The sequence below is a fragment of the Panthera leo genome, chromosome A1 (assembly GCF_018350215.1).
Source record: "Panthera leo isolate Ple1 chromosome A1, P.leo_Ple1_pat1.1, whole genome shotgun sequence".
Taxonomy (NCBI): Eukaryota; Metazoa; Chordata; class Mammalia; order Carnivora; family Felidae; genus Panthera; species Panthera leo.
The window spans coordinates 158243650-158266337 of record NC_056679.1 but is presented as its reverse complement, the minus strand read 5'-3'; the positions used below and the strand labels follow the sequence as shown (position 1 = coordinate 158266337).

The 22688-nt window shown below is 39.6% G+C and overlaps 1 protein-coding gene across 9 annotated transcripts in view; it reads right to left on the bottom strand.

Annotated features, from left to right (window-relative positions):
• CAST (calpastatin) overlaps positions 1 to 22688 on the bottom strand; it is a 107951-nt gene that overhangs the window by 53311 nt on the left and 31952 nt on the right. For 3 of the 9 annotated variants that reach the window (XM_042944185.1, XM_042944218.1, XM_042944193.1), the window contains exon 3: positions 21405 to 21476. In XM_042944185.1, the coding sequence (XP_042800119.1) occupies positions 21405 to 21476 (72 nt within the window). Of the gene's footprint in view, positions 1 to 872; positions 1104 to 14423; positions 14548 to 21404; positions 21477 to 22688 lie in introns of those variants that run through there. The other 6 variants (XM_042944166.1, XM_042944157.1, XM_042944175.1 and 3 more) reach the window with 3 other exon arrangements.

Sequence of the window (22688 nt, the reverse complement as noted above, 5' to 3'; positions counted from 1 at the left end):
CAGAGTCTAGAGTCCAGAAAGACAGACAGCAGGTTTTTGTTACAACTGAAGTGCTCTAACAGAAGCAGGAAAAGAACCCTATGTGATAAAACAAATGTTTGAGTTCTACATCAGCTTCAGGCCCGCCTCAAATAATCTTGCTGTATCATCAAGTTGCATTAAAACAAACCAATGCTGGTTAAGAGTAAATGCAACCTGGAAAAAAAAAATAATTCTGTACTTAATCAATATGGCAGGTGTTTTTTAGCATTATTCAACAAAATCTCTTTAAATCTGTTACTTGCTACAGTAACAAATTTGGAAGTTTACTGCAGTAAACAATTCCAGATAGGAAGGGAAGATGGTATGCTTTTAAGACCCTTGGAAAATAGAAACTTTCCTTTTTCACATATATTTTGCAAAGGTCTCCCAGAGTCCAGATTTTTAGCTCTCTTACCCACTCTGGACAGATTAATCTTCCTACATGGCATTCTCACCTCTAAGTTTTCCATCCGAAGTAAATCAGTGGTGACTCCTGTTGCCCACTACCTCACACTGAAATCCGTTCTCTTGCCTTCAAAGACCACCATGCTCCAATCCCTCCCCATCTCCCAAAGCAGAAAAGCAGCTTCAGGCAGCCAGCCTATCCCTTCCTTCCTCAGTGCACACCTCACTCAACGCTCCCTTTGTTTTATTCACACAAATGCTACTGGTTGGCATGCTTCTCTTCCTAAAATATCCAAACCCCACATGCCCTTCCTTTCAGGTGCATCTCACTAGCTCTCAGCCCCAGCATTATAACCTCCAGCATTACAACCACCACGAGCAGTCCTGATGGGCATCTTCCTTGTCTACTTCCAGAACTTTATATAATCAGGTAACCACGTAACTACCTCAGGAATGGTCTCCTCCACTAGATGGGGTCTCTTTGTAAGAGCTGTCTGTTGGGTGCATGCACCTGCTGACCCCACTCTTAATCATGGCAGGTTTCTGGCCATACCTTTTCCTGGATTCTGCAGGGTTTCTGCTAAGTACCAACCTCAACCATCATGTGGCGCCTGCCAAGCATTGTGAGCTCACCCAGACCCTGCTGAATGGCTGGTACTGGGCAAGTTAAGGGCTCCCTTAGGAGGGTGAGGTCCTAGAGGATTTGCTCATCCGTTCTGCTGCCATTAAATCTGGCTGATGAAAAATATTACTTCCTCAGCTCCTTAGTTCTCTATTACAAAACAGAGTCCCCTCCCTTGCTTGGGGGTGCCTGAAGACTTATAGTTCTTGGCAGGTGCTGCTAGCTGGCCTCCCCAGTTCCCCTCAGGTCATCTGGCCTCGCCTTACTCTCTCCCCAGGCCCGGCTGGCAGACAGCAGGCCAGCAGATGAGTCAACAGGTGCTCCTGAACTTGACCCATCTTCCTGTCCCCACCCCTCCCTGGCAAGAATCCCCCTTCCCACATCCACCTGCCTCTGCTGTGGAGTTACTAGAACACATGCCATACATATGCACATGCCTCTTCTACCTGCTGACACACCTGCAGATCCAGTCTGAATCCCTGACCATCCTCTCCTTCATGGCTGCTGTGCCAGAGCAATTCCACAGTCTCTCATCCCCACTATAATGTTTCCTTCTGGAAGCCTCTTCCACTTGCTCCACTCTTCTCTGGGTTTTCATCTTCAGTCACAAGCCCTCTGCCTTCTCTCTTACATTGTTGCTCCCTTGGAATGCTGATTTCTCCCTTGACTTTACCATTTATTATGTGAACAATTCTCTATACCTTTTCAGCAACCCTACTTTATCACCCAACTATCTTATTTTACCTTAAAATGAGGACACTGAGACAGATGAAGGCTCAGCTCCCTGTTCCAGCATTTACTAATCCACATTAACCTCCTGTAATCCCCATTCCCACAGCCTTAGAAATGGTAGTAATACCACCTGCCTGTGGAGTTGCTCTAAGTGCCAAATGATGTAATACAGGGAACTCATTTGGCCCTGAATCACCTGGGTTAAGGCCCAGTGCTGGTTCCAGTCCTTGTCATTTCTATTTCCACCCACACTCCCAGTCTAATCATGTACCTCCCACACCTGGATTACATCATGGCCCTTCTAATAGCTCCATACCCTGTTCTCCCACCCTCTGTTCTACCCCATTCTCTAGCTCCCAATTCTTTGTCTATGGCTCCCTAGTTTATCTGGAAGAAAAAAAAAAAGTGTACCATGTTCTCATTGTGATGAATTCATAAGCTCTCAATGGCTTGCCACTGTGTCCTAGATAAAGTCTAATGTCTTCTGCCTAAACTTTAGACTCTCCATTTGGCCTAACCTACTTTTTCCACTATTTCTCTCACCATGACTCCTACCCACATCTCCCCTCCATCAAGAACGGTGTCTTTCCTGTCTCACAGGCACCTCAGCAGGCAGCATAATTCAGTGACTAAGAGTGTAAGAGGGGGCTCTGGGCTCAAGAATGTCCGGTGGAATTTCAGCTGGCATTGAATTCATGTGCAACCTCAAACAAGTTACTATGCCTCAGTGTCCTCATCTGTGAAATGGCAACGGTACCAATATTCACTCCATTCAGGTTAGTAATAAGTGAGTTAATGTACATGAACTAGTTATAACATTGCTTTGGCCAAGTGGTAAGCAATGGGCAAATGCTAGTTAGTATTATCACCATCATCACCATCATGCTCCTTTCCTCCTCCGGGAAGAGCAAGATGAGATTCCCAGATGCCTAGGAAGACTTTTCCCTGCTCAGGCCCCTATCCTTGAAGATTTAGCTCAAGGTACAACGCCTGAATCAGCTTTAGCTCATACTATCTCCTCAACCCCTATATCCGTTTGTACTTCTCACTTGGACACTCAATCACATGCTGTGTTAGAGGGTTACTGAGCTCGTTTCTAAGTATATGTCACGTCTTATCAATGAAGCTATAAATTGATCATTTCTGCTCCCCACAGTGTCTACCATAGTGCCAAGTATATGGTATCAGACAAGATATAAAAAATAACTGTTGATTCCAATCTTTGTTTCCATCTTCTAATTAGCCATTAAAGTTTCATTCTAACACACACAGTTTTAATACCTCTTGTTTTTAAGCTTGAATCAAGAACATAATAAATTAGAAAAATTAAGTTTCAGTCCATTGGCTTCTCAGTGGCCATGACTCCACAAACAAGCACATTAAACCTGCTAAGCATCTAGCTTCCCACAACTGGAACACCATGCACCCTACAGAGTAATTGTGAGGGTCAAGTTAGATACCAAATATTAGGGCAATTTGGGTAAAACACAAAACAAATATTAAGCATTTTCTAAATTAAATAAGTAACTGATTTTTAACTTTTAATACTAGTTCTGTTAGATGCACAAGAGAAAACCAAATCATTTGTTACCGAACCACAATAAGATTATTTAATAACACATTTCAAATAATGAAAGAAAGAAAATCATGGATTTCTTATAAACAAGTTCTTTCCTCGCAAAACTTATAAGACAGACCTGAACTTGAACTCCACAAGGTCAGGGGCCATGCCTGTCTCAGTTGCTGCACATCCCCAGAGCCTGGCAACAATAGTTGCCTAACAAGTATTTGTTAAATTATGAATTTGTGCATGAACAGACACAAGAGTATTATCTGATGGCTCAAATGCAATATTACCTAAGTTTTTACTCAATCATCAGAAATTTTATTCAAAGCACCAGTCAGAAAACTGGTTAGAGAAAACAAAATTTAAATATCTAGTCATTTCTAGCACCAATGTCTTCAACCAGGAGTTGTAAGACTTTAAAAAGCACATAAACACACAAAACCCTGAGCCACTTCCTGTAAAACACCTGGAACAAACAACGGCAGCTGAAGAGGAGCTTTCTAAGGAAAGCACTGATATTCTTCAGAAGTCCCATTTATGGACCCAGGTTACATTTTTCTTTCTGTAATGACACATTATTCACTTCAGGAAATGAATATTCAGAGGTTTAAATTAGCCTATTGTTTGCCATGCTGTCACATCATGACACACATTCTTGCAAAGTCTTTAATTATTTAGCATAATAATGGTGCTTTTAAGGAGGACTTCAAAACAGTCACCTAACAATAGTGTTTAATCAGGACACAAAACATGAATCCAATGAAACACAAACAATGGATTATCTATGAATGAAGTAGAGACTTCTCTTTGGGCGAGAACATGCAGATCTCCTTATGACACTAACTTATACCCCAGCATTTATGCAATACAAGATAAGATCCATTGCGATAGGATCTTAAGTACAACATGATGTAACAAGAGATCAGAAGAGGAAGACTATTTCTGAGATGTGTGTTTGGAAGACGGTTAGGAAAGGCTTCACAGAAGAGATTGAAACTATTATTTATTGTAGTGTGATCAACCAGCCAGGTGGGGACCACAGAATCTTCCATGTGTTAGGAAATGTGCCAGGAACTGTGACAGGTGCTTGTGTATCTGATTTCAGTATATTTTCATAAAATCCTAGGAAGTAACCATTATTATCCCCATTTTATAAATGAGAAAACTAAGGCTCAGAGAAGTTAGGTAACTTATCTAAGATTACACAGTTAAGTGGCAGGGCTTGGATTTGAGCACAAATATAATAGTAATGCCAATCAACTTTGCAATAATAAGTGGACTCTTTCTTCAAAAATTAAAATACTGTATTTGAATTTTCAACAACAACAACAAAAAAATGGAGATGGGGGCTGAGCCAGCACAGTCATTCCAAGTGAGCAAAACAGCTTGAGCAAGACTCAGAGGTGGGAAGAGCTATTCAGTCCAGAGTGTAATAGGCTAGATGAAGTAGAGTACTGAGAAATGAGGCAATGAATGTGAACACTATCTGGGGAAAATGAAATGATTCCATCTCAACTGAGTACACAGCACATTCACGAAATATATTAAAATGGACACACAGATTTAAGATAAAAATAGAAGCCTGAGCACTTCTTGCTCTGGGAAGTGAAGAGCCTCATGAAGTTTTGGCCTCTGATGCAACATGAGGGTAGATCTCAAAATAAACAGCCAAACGTTGCCTGGCAGCCAGGACAATAGCCACAGCTGATCTGTGAGCTAAATCCACACCAGAGTTTATAGAAGTTTTGGCCACACCCTGGAAGCATCTGATTATAAGCATTGACATTGGATCACCCCAAACACTCAAAAATAATCCACAAAAGGTATGAAGTTGAACTCCTGGTCTAAAGCAACTTTCACTGTTTTGCAAACTCCAACTTTCCCTTGTTTTTTGTTTTCTTTTTTTCTGGAGTGATAATTATTTTGTGGGCAAAGGAAATGGGCATGCCACACAGCCTAGTTTAGTCATCATAGAGTAGAAAAGGCAGCATTTTTTCCTGAATTTGGGTTCAGACTGACTGACCTTGACAAGCCGTGTGACCCTGAGCCTTAGCCTCCCTGGAACTCAGTTTCCTCATCAGTAAAATGTCAGGCTTGAATGTTCTATAGTTCACCAACTCTGATATTCTAGCTACAGTGATGTGAAACTTATTGAGTAATATACCCAATGACAGATGTGCAAATAGGAAATACTGGTGGTTAGCCCCTGGAGTCCCATAGACCTGGGGTCTAATTCCAGCTGTGTAAATTCAAGCAAGCTGCTCAACTTTTAATTTGTTTAAATGGGTACAAAAACAGTGAGGATTAAATGATGGCATGTTTATAAAGTGCTTGGCTCAGTGCCTGGCACATAGTAAGGAATTCAAATCAGTGATTTTTAAAAATTTTATGAACACCAGCAGCCTCAAAAGTTTCTCTTTCTTCACTCTCACAATGGTAGAGCAATTCTGTGGTGACCACTGCTTGGAGAAGTTACACACAAATGTTATTTGCCTTAGGATAAAAAGAGTAATATTATTTTACATTATTGTATTTTCTTTGGATTCAAATGTATAGCCTGTTTAGATCTAAGTTCCAATCAGTCAAGGAAGAGGAATCTCGGTAGCAGGAACACAGATTTGTACAAATCATAAAAGATTATGAGCTCATTAATGCATATATGGTTAGTGAGGATATGATTTGTACAAAAAACAATTCTGAGCTCTGCTGAACAGCTGTCTCAGGGCCTTTTAGCCTGGCTTCCATCGGGCTTTCAAATTCATTCCTTAGGCATGGACCTAATGGAGAGTGAGAGAACTTGAGAACTTTTGTGAGTCCCTGTGTTACAAAACCAAGTACAAAACTCAGTATCTATAAGGATGATAGACTCTAACAGAAAACGAGAGGAAGTTTGTGAAGAAATACTGAGACCAAACCACACCACTCATGGGGGAACTGAAATACAGGCCTGTCACATGACCATCCAGCTTCCCAGTGAAGCACGTTCTTAATTAGAAGGCTTAAATAACAGGAGCATCTGAGAGGCTCAGTCAGTTAAGTGTGCACTTCGGCTCAGGTCATGATCTCATGGTTTTTGAGTTCAAACCCTGCTTCTGGCTCTCTGCTGTCAGTGAAGAGTCCGCCCCGATCGTCTGTCCACCTCTCTCTGCCATTCCCCACTCAGGTGCACTCACGCTCGCACTCTCAAAAATAAATAAACATTTATTAAAAGGCTTAAATAGTAGGGATTATAACAAGGTTCCCTTGTCCAAGCTGATTTTCAAATAATCAAAATGAAAATGTGAAATGAAATCAAATGTCATTCTGGAAACCATACAAGCAAAACAATTTCACAAATGTCTGACAGCAACTTTAAACTTTTCAAATATTAAAGAGGTAGTGTTGTTTAGTGGTTAGGATAATGGCTCTGTAGCCAGACACCTGAGTATGAATTCTAGCTCTGCTACCAGTTGTGTGAAATGAGCAAATTCCTTAATTGCTCTTCACCTCAGTTTCCTTGTCTGTAAAATGGGAAAAATAACAACTGCATTTCACTGCATTTCATCCCACTTTCCCCTAAGGAAGAAAAAAAAAAATCAATGGACAGAAGCCATGAATAAACACTTTTCCCAAGAAGACATTAACAGACACATGAAAAAATGCTCAACATCACTCATCATCAGGGAAATACAAATCAAAACAACAATGAGACACCACCTCATACCTGTCAGAGTGGCTAAAATGAACAACTCAGGAAACAAGAGATGTTGGCAAGGATGTGGAGAAAGGGGAACCCTCTTGTACTGTTGGTGGGAATGCAAACTGGTGCAGCCGCACTGGAAAACAGTGTGGAGGTTCCTCAAAAAGTTAAAAATAGAACTACCCTATGACCCAGCAATTGCACTACTAGAAATTTATCCAAAGTATACAAAAATGCTGATTCAAAGAGGGCACATGTACCCCAATGTTTACAGCAGCACTTTCAACAGTAGCCAAATTATGGAAAGAGCCCAAATGTCCATCAACTGACGAATGGATAAAGAAGATGTGGTGTATATATATACAATGGGATATTAACTCAGAAATGATAAAGAATGAAATCTTGCTATTTGCAACAACGTGGATGGAACTAGAGAGTATTATGCTAAGCAAAGTAAGTCAGAGGAAGACAAATATCATATGATTTCACTCATATGTGGAATTTGAGAAACTCAACAGATTAACATAGGGGAAGGGATAGAAAAATAAGATAAAAACAGAGAGGGGGCAAACCATTAGAGACTTTTAAATTTAGACAACAAGGGTTGCTGGAGAGGGGTGGGGGCATTAGGTTAAGTGGGTGATGGGAGTTAAGGAAGGCACTTTTCGGGATGAGCACTGGATGTCATATGTAAAAGATGAATCACTGGGTTCTACTCCTGGAGACAAGACTACACTGTACATTAACTAACTTGAATTAAAAAAAAAGTTCATAAAAAAATCAACAGAATAGAAGAATAGATTTTAAAGTAAGCTTCATTTGAAACTGATGTAAAAATATGAACACTGCAGCTTATCTAAGTAAAAAGTTCTATATTTCTTACATAAGGGACTTCTCAGTTATGTACTACTTAATCCTGTAATTTAATTTTCACCATTTTCAAAGATGGCTAATTTATCTCTTCTCTACTGCCCATTAGAAAGTCTCAAGAAACTCTGTCAACAGAACCATTATTTGCTAATTCCAGTCAGTGTACAATACTCTTTCACACAAACAGGAAACCTCATCCATCAGAGAATTTCAACTATGTTAAGAAATGGAGCATAACAATAAAGAACACAATATTGATTTCTAGTGCTTCTTTGTATTTAGATACACATTCCTCTCTGTTATTTAAACTGTTTTTTAGTAATCTCTGCAGTCAATGTGGGGCCTGAACTCATAACCCTGAAATCAAGAGTCATGTGGTCTTCCGACTGAGACAGCCAGGTGCCCCACAAAATATGCAACTCTTAATTAAGAGGATTAAATGAAACCCTATGTAAATCACTTAGCAAAGTAGTTATTCAATAAATTAATCAATGGTTGGTTCCTTTCTCTTCCCCTTTATTTTTAAATATCTAGATCCTAGAAAGCTTCCCCAAACTACATACATGCTACTGGACCTAACCCCTCCCCCAGAGCATTCTAGAATTATTTTCAGATTATCAGCACTAGCTTGAATGTTCTTTGTTAAGCTTTTATTTCCTATTGACTGTCTCTCCATTTTGAATGGCAAACAAACTTTCAGTTCACCAACTCATAGAAAACTGTAGAGAATGTAGTTATATATACACAGAGAAGATGTGCTTTACCACCAGTTCAATTGGAAATCACCTGGGGTATTATGCAAATATTTTAGTTGCAAATAAGTACATCACTGTTCATCACATTCAATGTTTGGAAATATTTGAAGGGGTGTAAGAATATGATTGTCAGAAGGACTAGAGAAGGAAACAATTTTAATTTCTAAGACTTGGAATCCTGTCTCACCACAAGAACATTATTTGAGAATAATTCAGCACCAATCACTGCAATCATTAAAAGATTCTTGGGAGAAAGGGAAGGCTCAAACTGAATGGCCAAAAGAAGGTAATCTTTCCTTTTTGATCTATGAATATTGAGCACGAGGGTACATCGTTTCTTAGTGATGTAGACACTTTTTGGCTAAAATCCCAAACAATGATTAATTACTCGATTGTTTAAAATTCAAGGTTAGAGTAAACTAGACTATGGAAAATAATTTAGTTTTATAATACTGCCAGGGAAAAAAGGATCAGTAATTCAAACCACTGAAACTTTATGCAAAATATACCAGAAGTCATAATTATTTAAACATTTTGTACCAGAAATGTGCATGTTTGTTGACAATCAATGTTATGTAAAACCACTGGGCAATATAACTGGCCAAGCTTTAACACCTTAGGTCACTGGTTCTTGGCCCAGGAAAGGTCGCTCAAAGACAGTATCGACAGAGGGAGTCAATGAACACCCAGAAACTTATGAAAGGGAAAGGTCAGGAAGAAGAGGGAGTAGAGATTGTACACTGAAAAGCTGTGATTCAGGTGATTCTGAACCTTCTTGACATTGAAAATCACTGCTTTAGATAGCTTAAAACAAGATGGCTTGATAGTGGGTTAATGAAATAACCACTGTTTTCTACCATCTATTATCTATTGGCACTTTCTTCCTGGTGACAAACTTAGTCTCTTCATACTTTCATTAGGTTAAAAGGAAGGAATCAGACTACATAAGATACTAGGATAGTTTTACAGAATTGTTTTGCAAAAGTACTTTCCAGCCAGTTTTTAAAGGAAGATTTTTGGTGCTGATATTGCCAGCTCAGGTTAATGAAGAGCCTAGATGTTCCCTAAAAAGACAGCCTTGCCATACCTCAAGAATATTTGTCCTCTCCAATCTATGGTTTTAAAACCCAGGGACACTCGATACTTGTGATTATACCTCTAACACCTTTCTTATGCTATAAGGCAAGAGTATGCGATAGACATCACTAATCCCAATACTGCTGTCATTTTAAAGGCAAATATTTTTGACCTATAGAGAAACTCCTAATGAAATACACATTCAGTATACAGCTCAGCTGTTAAGTATGTGTGTGTGCGCACACACACACATATATGTATACATGTAGATAATACAAGGATACAATTTTCAAATGACTAATTGAATTTTCAGAAAATAATATTTGTCTTACTTTGTAGACTGGGGTCTAAAATTCAAAGGAAAATATGTGCCAGGTGTTGTGAATAAGTCTATCAGGTCAGCAGGAAGAGAGGGTAATGGGCTTTGTGACAAGGTAGAGCATGCATTCCCCATCTTTCAAACATTTGAAGTCTTTCAAACATTTAAAATACATTGTGCATGCCTAAAAAAATTAGTCTGAATATTGAAGGAAGAAACCCTTTCTATTCCAAATTGATAGACATAATGGATACATTTTAACATAAATTAAATAAAGACAGAGATAAATAGATGGTGAATACAAAAAGAGAAGAATCCTGGAAGATTAAAATTCTGGCTTCTCATTTCAATTTGCTGCTGTAGACCAAGTTCTCTGACACATCTCTGTAAATACAATATTATGAAAAGATGGATGTGTCAAAGCATTCAAGGTATATATTTTAGCAGGAAAATATTTATATTCCAGGATTCTAATGATGACTAGCCATACTAATGGAGTTATATAAAAAGATTTACCATGTTGATATAAAGACAATTTTCTATTTTCATGAGGACATATAAAAAGCACATAACTGAAACGTGTACAAATTGTCTGACTTTCTACCTTCTCTGCCCACCCTGTTAGTATAGATAATAAAGGAACACTACACAGTAGACTGAGCCCCCGGTTTCTCTGTGGGAACAGTTCTCTGCCCCTCTACTAACAACTCTGTTCAGAGCAACTCCAGAGGCTCCAAGGTCTAACCTAGGTCTTTATACTTATGTCACTTGTGCGGAGAACCTCAACCCATTACAGAATCCAGAGTTTATGGAGTCCAAAGGGTACACTCGCATACTAAGCTGGCCTCCATCTCTTGGGGCAATTTTGAGTGAAATGGAATTGGTCTAGGCCCTTGCTTGTGCATCACAAATGTTAACCAGTTCAGTTCAGAGCCTCAGTATGATTCAGAAGTTGGAGCTCCTATGGATAGCTAGATTTTTTAGTAAATTCACTGAGATTTTACTGTACTGCTAAGGCCAGAAGAAGACAACTTATATAAAGGCTCTGTATAGTCCAACTTACTTCCTAGAATAGTGGTTATCAAACTTTACAGGTGTACAAATTTATCTAGAGAGCTCATTAAGCCATAGATTTCTCATTGATTCTGACTAGGTACATCTGAGATAGAGCCTGGGAAATTTCCATTTTTAACTAAGCATCCCAGGTGACTTTGATGCAAATGCTCTCCAGACTACACAGCATGAAACACTGTCTTAGAGAATTCAAAGGGGGTGCAGCACATCCCAGACAAGGATTGGGAGACCCCTACCGCTATGGATTAGTCTGAAATTACCCTATTGCCCTGCATTCTCTGTCTGAAGACCAATAACCTTCTCTTTAAAGTGCTTTAACAAATATCTGCAATTAGATTTTATCTAATTACTTAGATGGCAGTTACATTCTTCATTCCTTAGGAATCCATCGGCAATAAATGTTTAAGGTATCATTACTACTTAGTGGAACTACTTACTTTTTCCCAAATGTGAACTAATTGGTTGGTCTAGTTTAAATAAAAAACCCACAATCTATGCTCTTCTGTATACATATATATCTTTGTATCTTCTTTTACATTATAACTTGCAATACTTTCATCTGGGAGACTATATAAACCTGGAATATGTGTTTTTGCACCAATGTGTCTGACCTTATAAGAGAAATCCTATAGTTTTTCTGATATATTGAATTAATAATCTGCATACTGGGAAAGTACAATGGTTGTCACCAACAACTACATTGCATGTTTTCTATTTGAATAACTTTTTAAATTTTTTTTTTAACTTTTTATTTTTGAGAGATAGTGTGTGAGTGGGGGAGGGGCACGGAGAGAGGGAGACACAGAATCTGAAGCAGAACCCAGGCTCTGAGCCATCAGCACTGAGCCCGACACAGGGCTTGAACCCACGGAACCATGAGATCATAACCTGAGTCGAAGTGGGATGCTTAACTGACTGAGTCACCCAGGTGCCCCTATGTGAATAGCTTTTAACTTAAAAATGTCAGCTACCCAATGTTTCTCAACAGGGTACTCTTCGCATTTGGGCTGACAATTCTATTTTGGGGGGGCTGACAATTCTTAAGTGAGCAGGACTGTCTTGCTCCCAGTGAATGCTAAAGCATCACCAAAAGCACTTTCACGCATTTAAAAATACCCTTTCATTGGTTGCTACCTCCCCTGGTTAAGAACAAATGAGACACCCTATTTTTATGGAAAGCTGTAATTGCTCAGTCCCATTATTTCCAATTTCTAAAGGTACTTTGCAATATCTCGTAGGACATACGGACTTCTGAGCTAGTCCATATACATGGACATTGGAGATCTGGACAGAGGCCATGCACAATCCTACTGTTCACAAGGTGATGTTGTTGGACTAGTGCTCTCCTGCCTACACTAGGCAATAATAAATTATTAGAAAGCGGCCATAATAGGTTTCAGAACAAGAACAGATCAGTAAATCTGTATAAGAACAGAATAGTAATAGTTACTGCTACATTTAGTGAAAATTACTATGTTCTAGACATGAGTTGAGCACCACATAATGTGATGATAATGTAGCAATGAGGTCGATCCTCATTTATTATGCCCATTTTACAGATTAAAAAAGTAAGAGCCTGACCTCTTAACTACCATGCTTTATAGTTTCTCAGGACATATTTAACACGTCTCTATAAAATATTTTCCAAAAATTGAGTTTCAGGCATGAAAAGTTATCACACAGTAAAGTCTCAATTGGTTACACTGTCTCATTTAGGTATATTTTTTTTCTTCTTAGAATGCTAGCTCGTTCCTGTATTGTGAGCCACTTAAAGACAGGATCCACCTATCTGGACCCCCATAGCATCTACCACGGTCACTTCTACATAGTAAGTGCTCAATAAATATTTATTGAATTGAAAAATAAGATTGATTTTATCAAATAGAAAAGATCAACAGGAACCTTTCTTTGGCCAATTCAGAGAACAATCAAGGAACTAAATTAACCACTCATACTATAATCAACTCTTCTTGTGCACTAGGAATCTTTTTTTAAAGCATGTGAACTGAACCACAGCTAACATTTATACTTAGATATGCTGCTTCATAAACACTGCCAGTGTAGTTTGCAAAATTCACTTGTTTATAATAGACATCAAGGGTCTTTGCTACACACGGATTCCCACTCCACCCTCATTGCTATTGGCCGCTTACCCTTTGCTCCATCAGTCAGCAGATGCAGCCTTTCCGACTTCAGCATGATTTTGCTAAATGTCACTACTTCGTTTTAATTCTATACTGTCTCCCGGAACCCCAATTATCACTCCCTCTCCACCACATTCCCAGTAACAATCATCCTTTTAAATACTAAAAACTCAGTGTGGAAAAGTTGAGGTCAGTGCCCACAAACATCAGGAAGAGGCACTTGATATTTATTTACTAGAAAATAGTTTCCCCCTTTGGACAGCCGATGCCACTCCTTATTGACCTTCCCTGCAATGCAGAGGCGTTTGCTCCACAAAACATCTCAGCAGAAACTTTCCAGAGCTGCTGATGGAGCATTCTGGTTCTTCTGCTGTATAGGTGGGCTCCTAGAAGACTAGTCAGAGAACCCAAGGTCTTGCCCCTTAAGCAAGTTTCCTAAACCCTCTGCCTCGTTTTCTCAAGCTGTAAAATAGGAATAAAGAATTAGCCTCTCCCCATTTCTAACTGAGGAACACTAGGACCCTAACAGTACATAAGAGATTGTTAAATCTCTGTGAAAACACCTTGCATTCTTGAAAGACAGACACAAAGTACCCCTCACTGATGTTATCTGACCACAGTCTCAGGTTGTGTTCAAGGAAATAGAGAACTAAAACATGTTACAACACATGCCACACCACACCCAGAATGTATCAGGTACATGGAAAGGTTATACAGAGTGAGCTCATTCTCTAAAACGGAGGTCAGCACAGTAAGTGAGGGCAGGGCTGAGGGGGGAGGGGGGACCTAACCATAGAAATAAAAATGCCAAACTAAATTAACATAGCTGCTGCTTTTCTTCTTTGCATTTTTTTTCCCCCGGGTCACACAAATCCCTGGTTTTGTAACCCAACCGCGCGTCCGGTCACCAGACACATTCCCGGCTGTAGAGACAGCAACGGTGTTACCTACAGGGAGGGAGGGGTGGCCAAATAACACAATTTAACTTAAAGCCCATGTGGAAAGAAACGCATCTTTAGGGTCAAAAGGCGGTAAGAGCGCGGGTCCACACCAGGGGAGCCAGCGGCAGGGTGCGAGTGTGGGGTCGCGCAGGGCCGGGCGCTCGCCTGGGAAGCAGACGCGCGGCCTTGGAGGCCAGCGGCCGAAATCAGTACTCACTCTGCGTCCGACCCCCCCGGGCCCAGAGACTTCAGCTGGGTTTTCAGGACGTTTGCATTCCAGGCTGGGCTCGGCCCCCGCGGTTTCTGCTGTGAGCCTCGGCCCACAGGCAGGCACGGGGTGGGGCGGGGCGAGGCGGGGCGGACCCGGGACGCGACGCACGCTGCTCCCCGCCCACCTCCCCCGGTGGCACCGCCCCGGAGCTCCGGGCAGCTCAGCGGAGGAAGGCTCCCGCCCCGCCCACCCGTTTTGTGTAGGCATCCGGGAAGCCGGCTGCGTTAATAACGCCGAGGGTGATGCAGGCCACGCGCGGGGTGCACAGTTCCTGCTGATGGCAGAGATCTACCGCTCCCAGGCGTCACCCTGTGACTCCACCAAAATAAGCGAGCGAGCGAAGTGGGGTGCTCTCGCAAATACACGCTCCAAATATCTCTTTTTAAACTAGAAAGCAATGATGAGCATCACCAGGGATTCGTAATACATTTCAAATAGTATAATGGATATTTTAAAAAGCAGTGTAACAGAATCAGAATTCTACTAAATTATCGTCCATTATTATACTTAAAAATATCAAAATAAGTAATAAGAAAAATGGATTTTAAGCCAATGAATAAAATAAGTCATGGGTCCGTATTACTATGAATGGAATGAATGAATGAATGGAAAGGAAATGCTCTTTATTATAAAAGAATGGCAAGTAATAAATACAGAACGAATGATGGTGTTAATAGAAGAGTTATGAAATTTTAAAAGAAATATGGAAAGCCAAATTTTCTCAAAGTCACAAATCAGTCACAATAAAGACTCTGGACACTGAACTTGGATTGTGACTGGAGGAGGAGAGCGTGGTCAGTGGTTGGAGAACAGAAACCTCAGGCCTAGATACTGACAGCTGAGCAGTGACTCAACGGTGCATCCAGCCAAGGCAGAGTGACTGCCAGCTGGCATGAAAAAGGCAGAGAGGTCATCTGCACAGCTTTATACCCACACCAAGAAGCCAGAGCAGGTGAGGTTCCTGACTTCCTCTGCAAGGTGTCCCTCACAGCCACCTTATTGATTTTCATTTTTCACTTACTTCTGTTAACTAAAGCTGGTGAAGTAAGCACCCTTCCAACTCTATTTTTTTTTTTTAATTTATTTTGAGAGAAAGAGAGAGAACAAGTGGGGGAGGAGCAGAGAGGGAGGGAGAGAGAGAATCCTGAGCAGGCAGGCTCTGCACTGTCATCACTAAAACTGACATGGGGCTAAGACTCACAAATCGTGAGATCATGACCTGAGCCAAAATCAAGAGTCAGTCACTTAACCGAATGAGCCACCCAAGGTGCCCCCAACTCTAATATTTTATAATTCCCTCAACAGAAGACCCTGTCCTTAAAATTATTCCCAATGAAAATACAGCTTAAAAATTCCTTTTTATTATTATTAGTAATTTCTTTCCTTTAAAAAATTTTTAAACAAAACCTCAGCTCATCTAGGTTTCACTAACATTCATTTCCTCCTATGACAAAAACAGCACAGGATGACTTATTTGGGCCACACCCCAAAAGGGATGCATCCTGGGTAACACAGCCCCAGGGTTAGCACATCTCCCTCAACGGAGGTGAGGGATCCTGTACGACTGAAGAATGCAGATAAGTTATTACATGTTATGAGATAAATTTTTCAGAGAGTCTTATACTACAGTACATACAGAAAGAGGCTCCTTTTCTTAGAAATGAAGAGGGACATTATTTCCTGATGTGCTTTGGCTGCCCCAATCCCTGAGATTCATCCTTTCTCCTAGTGTGGTCCTCAGATCCTTTGCATCTGAAACATCTGGGGGTAAGTATTAACTAAATAAAATCCTGGGCCTCACCCTACCCCTTTGAATCAGAATTCTTGACTGGGAACCTGAGAATCTGTATTTAAACCAGATTCTCCAAGCAATGTTTATGTAATCTAAGGTACAGGCAGTCTAAACTGCCCACAATCAGAACAATTCAGCGTCCTCGCTACTCAAAGTGTGGTTGCCAGACCAGCAGCAGCAGCAACTAGGAGCTTGTTAGAAAAACAGAATTTCAGCCTCACTGCAGACTTCTTGAATCAGAATCTCATTTCAATAAAAAACCCACTGATTCAATATGAATATTAAAATATGACAATTACTCTTCTGAATCTTGTTTTCCAAATGGTTACTTGTGCATTGCCTATAATATTTGTAATTGGCTATATTACATTTACTTAATATTTAAAAAAATAGATTTACTTTTTTAACCTTTAGCCTGTCTTAATCAAAACTATCCTTGGGATCATGAGTTTGAAGTGCTAGTTTATCTTGTAGCACATTAAAATACATGCATAACTATTAAAATAAACATGTTTGCCTACTTATTAACACACAGAGTCATCTCCCAAACTACATATGGTCCAAGGGTACTGTGGGGTGAGGCTGACACTGAATGCCAGAATACACATAGTTTTTCCAGCCTCTCACTAATCTTATGGATAAGAAAATTAGCAGCTGAGAAGAGGGCTATTTAATGCCAACACAGCTATTTATGGCAAAACCAGAAGCAAAATCACAAAAGAATTCTTTGATGGGTGCTTATTCCTTCACAAATCTCTCCTGTAGCTGGAGGAAATGTTGTTTCTATCATCATTTGACTGTTTTAGAGAGAGAGAGAGACAGAGAGCAGGGGAGAAGGTCAGAGAGAGAGAATATCCCAAGCAGGCTCCATGCACAGTTGTAGAGCCAGATGCAGGGCTCAATCCCACAACCCTGGGATTGTGATGTGAGCCAAAAACAAGAGTCGGGTGCTGAACTGACTGAGCCACCCAGGAGCCCCTTTAATGTTTTTTTTTCTCCCCTCTAATATAGCTGAACAACATATCATGGTTCAGTTCTCCTGTTTTCCTTTCTGTACTAGATGTTTGTCAGTTGGCAGCTGGCCACACCTTTGAAAACCCTCACTACGTATTTATAAATTTCCCACCTACCTACTCAATATGCACCTTCCCAAACCAGAATCCAGAGCACTCACATCCCCAGGGTCCCTTGTAGCAGAGTTGAGGCACATGACTTACGCTGGTCAATCACATATGCCATAAAAGAATGAGGCTGGAAGTGAACAATGTGAAGAGACCACTGCCTACCAAGAAATCTGTGTATGACAAGGCCTATTAGTCCTCAAGATTAGCACTGGCAGAGTTTCTGGCATCTGGTCCTAAATGCAATAGGTGCTGAGCTGTGGTGGTAGCACAAGAAGCACCCAAGATGAGCCTGGGCATGGTTCTTGGCTGTGAAGATTTAGATTCCTTCTGCTAGAGTCCTTGGGATCTCTACGAGCTACCCGCCAATCCTTAAGAAATCCCTTTTTGGTTTGAAATAGAGTGGAGTCCAGTTGAAACTAATAACCTCAGCCAATATATCTTCTTAATAGCTGTAATCTACTACAGACACATTCCTTTTTTTTTTTTTTTTTTTTTTAATGTTTAGTTATTTTTGAGAGAGAGACAGAGTATGAGCAGGGGAGGGGCAGAGAGAGAAGGAGAGAGACACACACAGAATCCAAAGCAGGCTCCAGGCTCTGAGCTGTCAGCACAGAGCTGGATCGGGGCTCAGACTCATGAACCACGAGATCATGACCTGAGTGGAAGTCAGACACTTAACTGACTGAGCCACCCAGGTGATCCTACTGCAGACACATTCCTAAAGCAAGTTTCTTCACCTGAACAAGGACATGGTTACTATCCATGCTGCCTGAGAACTCGTCCAGCAATAGTTGCATGACTGATTACAAATCACAACTATTTTCATACTGGCGTTACTAAGAGCATAAATAATTTCTGCAACTTCATTAGTCCTCATTATTAATTTACCAAAAATCGAATTTTAAGTGCTAAACTTCTTACAATATTATTTGGAGTTAGAAAGGTCTATGTCATTTAAGTGCTTTGGATCTTCCAAGCCCAGAACCGCATGGCAGTGATACTATTTGTGTACATAATTACTCATTTTGTAAGAACCCTCGTAAAATAGTTCTGCAATACATGGTATCCATTCTAGATCACACAGCTTATGATGAGTTTCAGATTAAATATTTAACTTTTAAGATGGGCTATAAAGTTTTCTTTATAATGGTGAAATTATCACTTATTTTAACTTTCAAGTTCAGTATATCAAGAATCAAGAAAACCAAAACTAATTCTCCCTGCCAATTATATCTACTATTTTGTCATCTCATCTGTCAGGGTAATACTATGTTGCCTGTGTGTGTTATTATAATTAATTTATAATAAAAGGCTTCAAGTGATCACAAATGCTATTATGCCAGCTTTTCTAAATGATACATGGGAATGACCTTTTTTTTAAAAAGTGATGACGCGGCTGAGTTAAAGCCCTTTCAATTGGGCATCAAAGCAAAATATATATATTTTCATACATATATATATGAAAATATATATATACATATATATGTATGTATATATGTATGTATATGTATATATATATATATATACATATATATATAATCTTCCAATAATCTATAAATGTTAAAGATATGAGAAAGAAAGGAGTGAAGAATAAAACTCTGGGGAAACTAATATTCAGGAAACTGCTGAAGCAAAGCAAGTCAGGAAAGTGCAACAGGAGAGAGGACAAAGAGGACAATGTCTTAGAAGCTAAGGAAAGAATGTCAAGTTTGACATTAAATAAACACTAAATATGTGGCTAAAATGCCTCCACCTCCCAGCTACACTCCCTCCCTCAACTTTCTGAGACACAGTAGGGTTTGGGGCAGATGCCAAAATTCTTTACAGAATTCTGAATGAGTGACTAGGTGTGAATTTCCACAATCTACTAAACACCACCCCACCAAGAGTTTAGATAATCCCAAATTTTAGAAACCATCTCCACTTCATCCACCAAATCTCATAGGGGTGGGGTTTTCTACTGAGGCTTCTCATGTGTGGAGGCATAATTTAAGCAGAAGTTAAATAAAGGTTGCAACTCTATAAAAGACAGGACATATATAGCAAATCTTTATATATATATATATATATATATATATATATATATATATATATATATATATATATATATATTTAAGTGTTTATTTATTTTGAGAGAGAGAGAGTGAGAGCAAGCAGGGGAGGGGCAGAGACCGAGGGAGAGAGAATCCCAAACAGAGAGAGAGGGACAATCTGCACACTCACAACTCGCAGCCAAACAAGGTGGTTGATTTCACCGAAGGTGAGATCATGACTTGAGCCAAAATCGAGAGTCAGACGCTTAATGTACCAAGCTTCCCAGGTGTCAGTGGCACATCTTTTTTAGTTTTAGACATTCAAACAAGAGTGTGAGGCTAACAGGAGTAGTCACAGCTGACATACATTTTCCCCAGCACCTACAAAATGCCAGGCTGAGGGCTATGTGTTTTAAATATTTTATTACATTGAAGCCTCTTGGCAGATCTGTCCAAAGAAGTCCTATCCCCATTTTATACATGAAGAAACTGAAGCTCACTGGAGATAGGTAAACTTGCTAAGAGTAAGTGGCAAAGAGGCAACTTGGGTTTGTTTTGCTGTGCAGAAGTCCTCTTACCCATAGTTAGCACTGAGACTGTGCTCCTGAATCTGTTCAACTCTGTGGCCAGCTTCTTCTCATTTCTCAGCTGGATTTTGTTTTGGGCACCTTTTAAGGGCCTGGAGAGCAGCTGGGGCTCCAAAAAGCATTTAAAACATTAACTCTTAACCAAGCCAAGTAACCTATATGAGAAAGTATTCAGACCTCCATAGAAAAGAGACTAGTTTTAAAGGAAAAATGCTTATTTAAAATAGTTGTGTAGGGGCACCTGGGTGGCTCAGGAGGTTGAGTGTCTGACTCTTGATTTAGGCTTCAGGTCATGATCCCATGGTCATGGGATGGAGCCCTGTGTCAGGCTCCATCCTGAGCATGGAGCCTGCTTGGGTTTTTCCCTCTCCCTCTCCCACTGCCCCTCCCTCTCAAAATAAATATATAAACATTTAAAAATAAATAAATAGTGGCGGCTGGGTGGCTCAGTTGGTTTAGCGTCCAACTTCGGCCTAGGTCATGATCTCGCAGTTTGTGGGTTCAAGCCCTGCCATCGGGCTCTGTGCTGACAGTTCAGAGCCTGGAGCCTGCTTCTGATTCTGTGTCCCCCCTCTGTCTCTCAAAAATAAACATTCAAAATAATTTTTTAAAAAAATAAGTAGTTGTATAGATAGCCCCGAAATAATGTTTTTGATGATCTCAGACATACTGGAAGATCACAAGTTGAAATAGGCTGAACAAAACTATTTAAATGTTGAAAACTACTAATTAAAATTGTAGTTTTTTGTCTTTAAATGTGTTGTTTCAGTGATTTTTATAAGTTGCAAAGCTCTCAAGTGCTATATTACCAAAGAATGCTCCATTAGAGCTTCTGATGTCCAGCGGTGTAGAGGACCTTGTCTGAACAGGAAACCTGGGTTTGAACCCTTGTTCTATCCTACTGGCTTTGCAATCTTATCAAGGATGCTTAACCTCTCTGGGCCCTGACTCCCTCAGATATAAAGGAATAATAATTACAACATTAATAAAAGAATACATGAGGTATTTACACAGAGCATTTAGCAGAGAGCCTAGTGTGGCTAATGCTCATCAAGAGAATCTGAATTATTTTCTGAAGAAGTGAAAGTGCTATATTTATACTTACATTATGTGTAAAAGTCCAATATTATCTATAGATATTATAAGAATATTTACTGAACACTTATTATATGCCAAGAAAAATTGTAGAATCAATGATTTTACTAGGTTTTAAATTGTTCAAGCCATTATTAAGAAATTACACTCTCCTCCTCACCCCCAGCATAGAAACGATACTTTGTTCAAAACTTACCATGATATACAAGTACTATTTGCCTTCTCTACAGCCTCCACCCACTAATGATAGACCTGTTGTAGAGCAGGAGTCTTTTCATGCTCAGGAAATGACTGACCTTGGTGGCCCGGGCTGTTCCACCAGCATGGGTTCTGGAAGGCTGACTGCTCCCAAGGCTTGTTGCTTTTTTCTTAAAAATAAGAAAGTATATATTTTAGTTTCACTGGGGTAAACCATCCTAACAATGTAGACAAGTTAAATTTTCATATCAATACAAATATCTTCTTCAGCAAACTTCAGACTAATATACTAAGCACACAAAAATTAAACATGTTTAATGTTTTTAAATTGTTCATCTTTGTCTGAAGACTATATAAACACTGAAAAGGAAGAGGAAGCTGAATAAATCCCAATTATTCAATAGTCAATGATTCTGGAGAACTACAAAGATCCTCATGGGAAGTTGCCATTTCCACCATGAAGCGCTTCTGGAAACAACATCACTCGCTGTGGAGTGGGTGGCTTTCTTTCTTACAGCACTATAGACAGTGCATGCTAGCACAACCTCTACAGAGGGTGATTTAGCAATAAGTCGCAAAGACAGAATTCTACTTCTAAAAGTTTATCTTAGGGAAGTAAGAAGAGAAAGCAAAAGCCTTTTTTCTTCAAAGATATTCACAGTATTATTAGATCAAAAAGCTGAAAGCAATATAGGTAATAATAATGAATATTTATTGAGTACTTACCATGTGCCAGGCAATTATTCTATTAGAATAATAGAATTATAGATAAAAATAGAGTAATAATACTTCAGTAAGAGTATCTATTTAGAGCATTACTGTAAGTGCTCTAAGTGTTTTAAGTACCATGTGTCATAACCTACTTAATTTTCGCAGGAAACCGTATAATGCTGGTCCTATTTTTATCCTCATTTTGTGGGTGAGGAGACTGAGGAATGGGATAAACACATAACTCAGCGATGGTCACAGCTAGTCAGAAATAGGACGTCTGCTTCAGACCCTGTTCTCTTACCTATCTGTACTGCCTCCCACAATAGAAGTCTGTTATAGACAGCTACAGGATGAAATATCATGCAGTTATTAAAAATCATGTTTAGAAGAACATTTCATTAAATGAAAACGTTATTCATATTTTATATAAAGAAAAGTCAGCTTATAAAATAGTATGTATAGTATGATCACTGAAGTTCATATGAGGTTATTTTCTGATGGTGCAGTTAAGAGCAATTTTTTAAAATATTCTTCTTTGTGCTTTTTTGTATTTTCTTACAAACTATACTATTTTAACTGAAAAAGAACATTAAATGGAGGGGAGAAAAAAGGAAAGGTAAAATACACAGCTTCTTTCTCAACAAGGCCTTGATATATCTCTTACAAATATC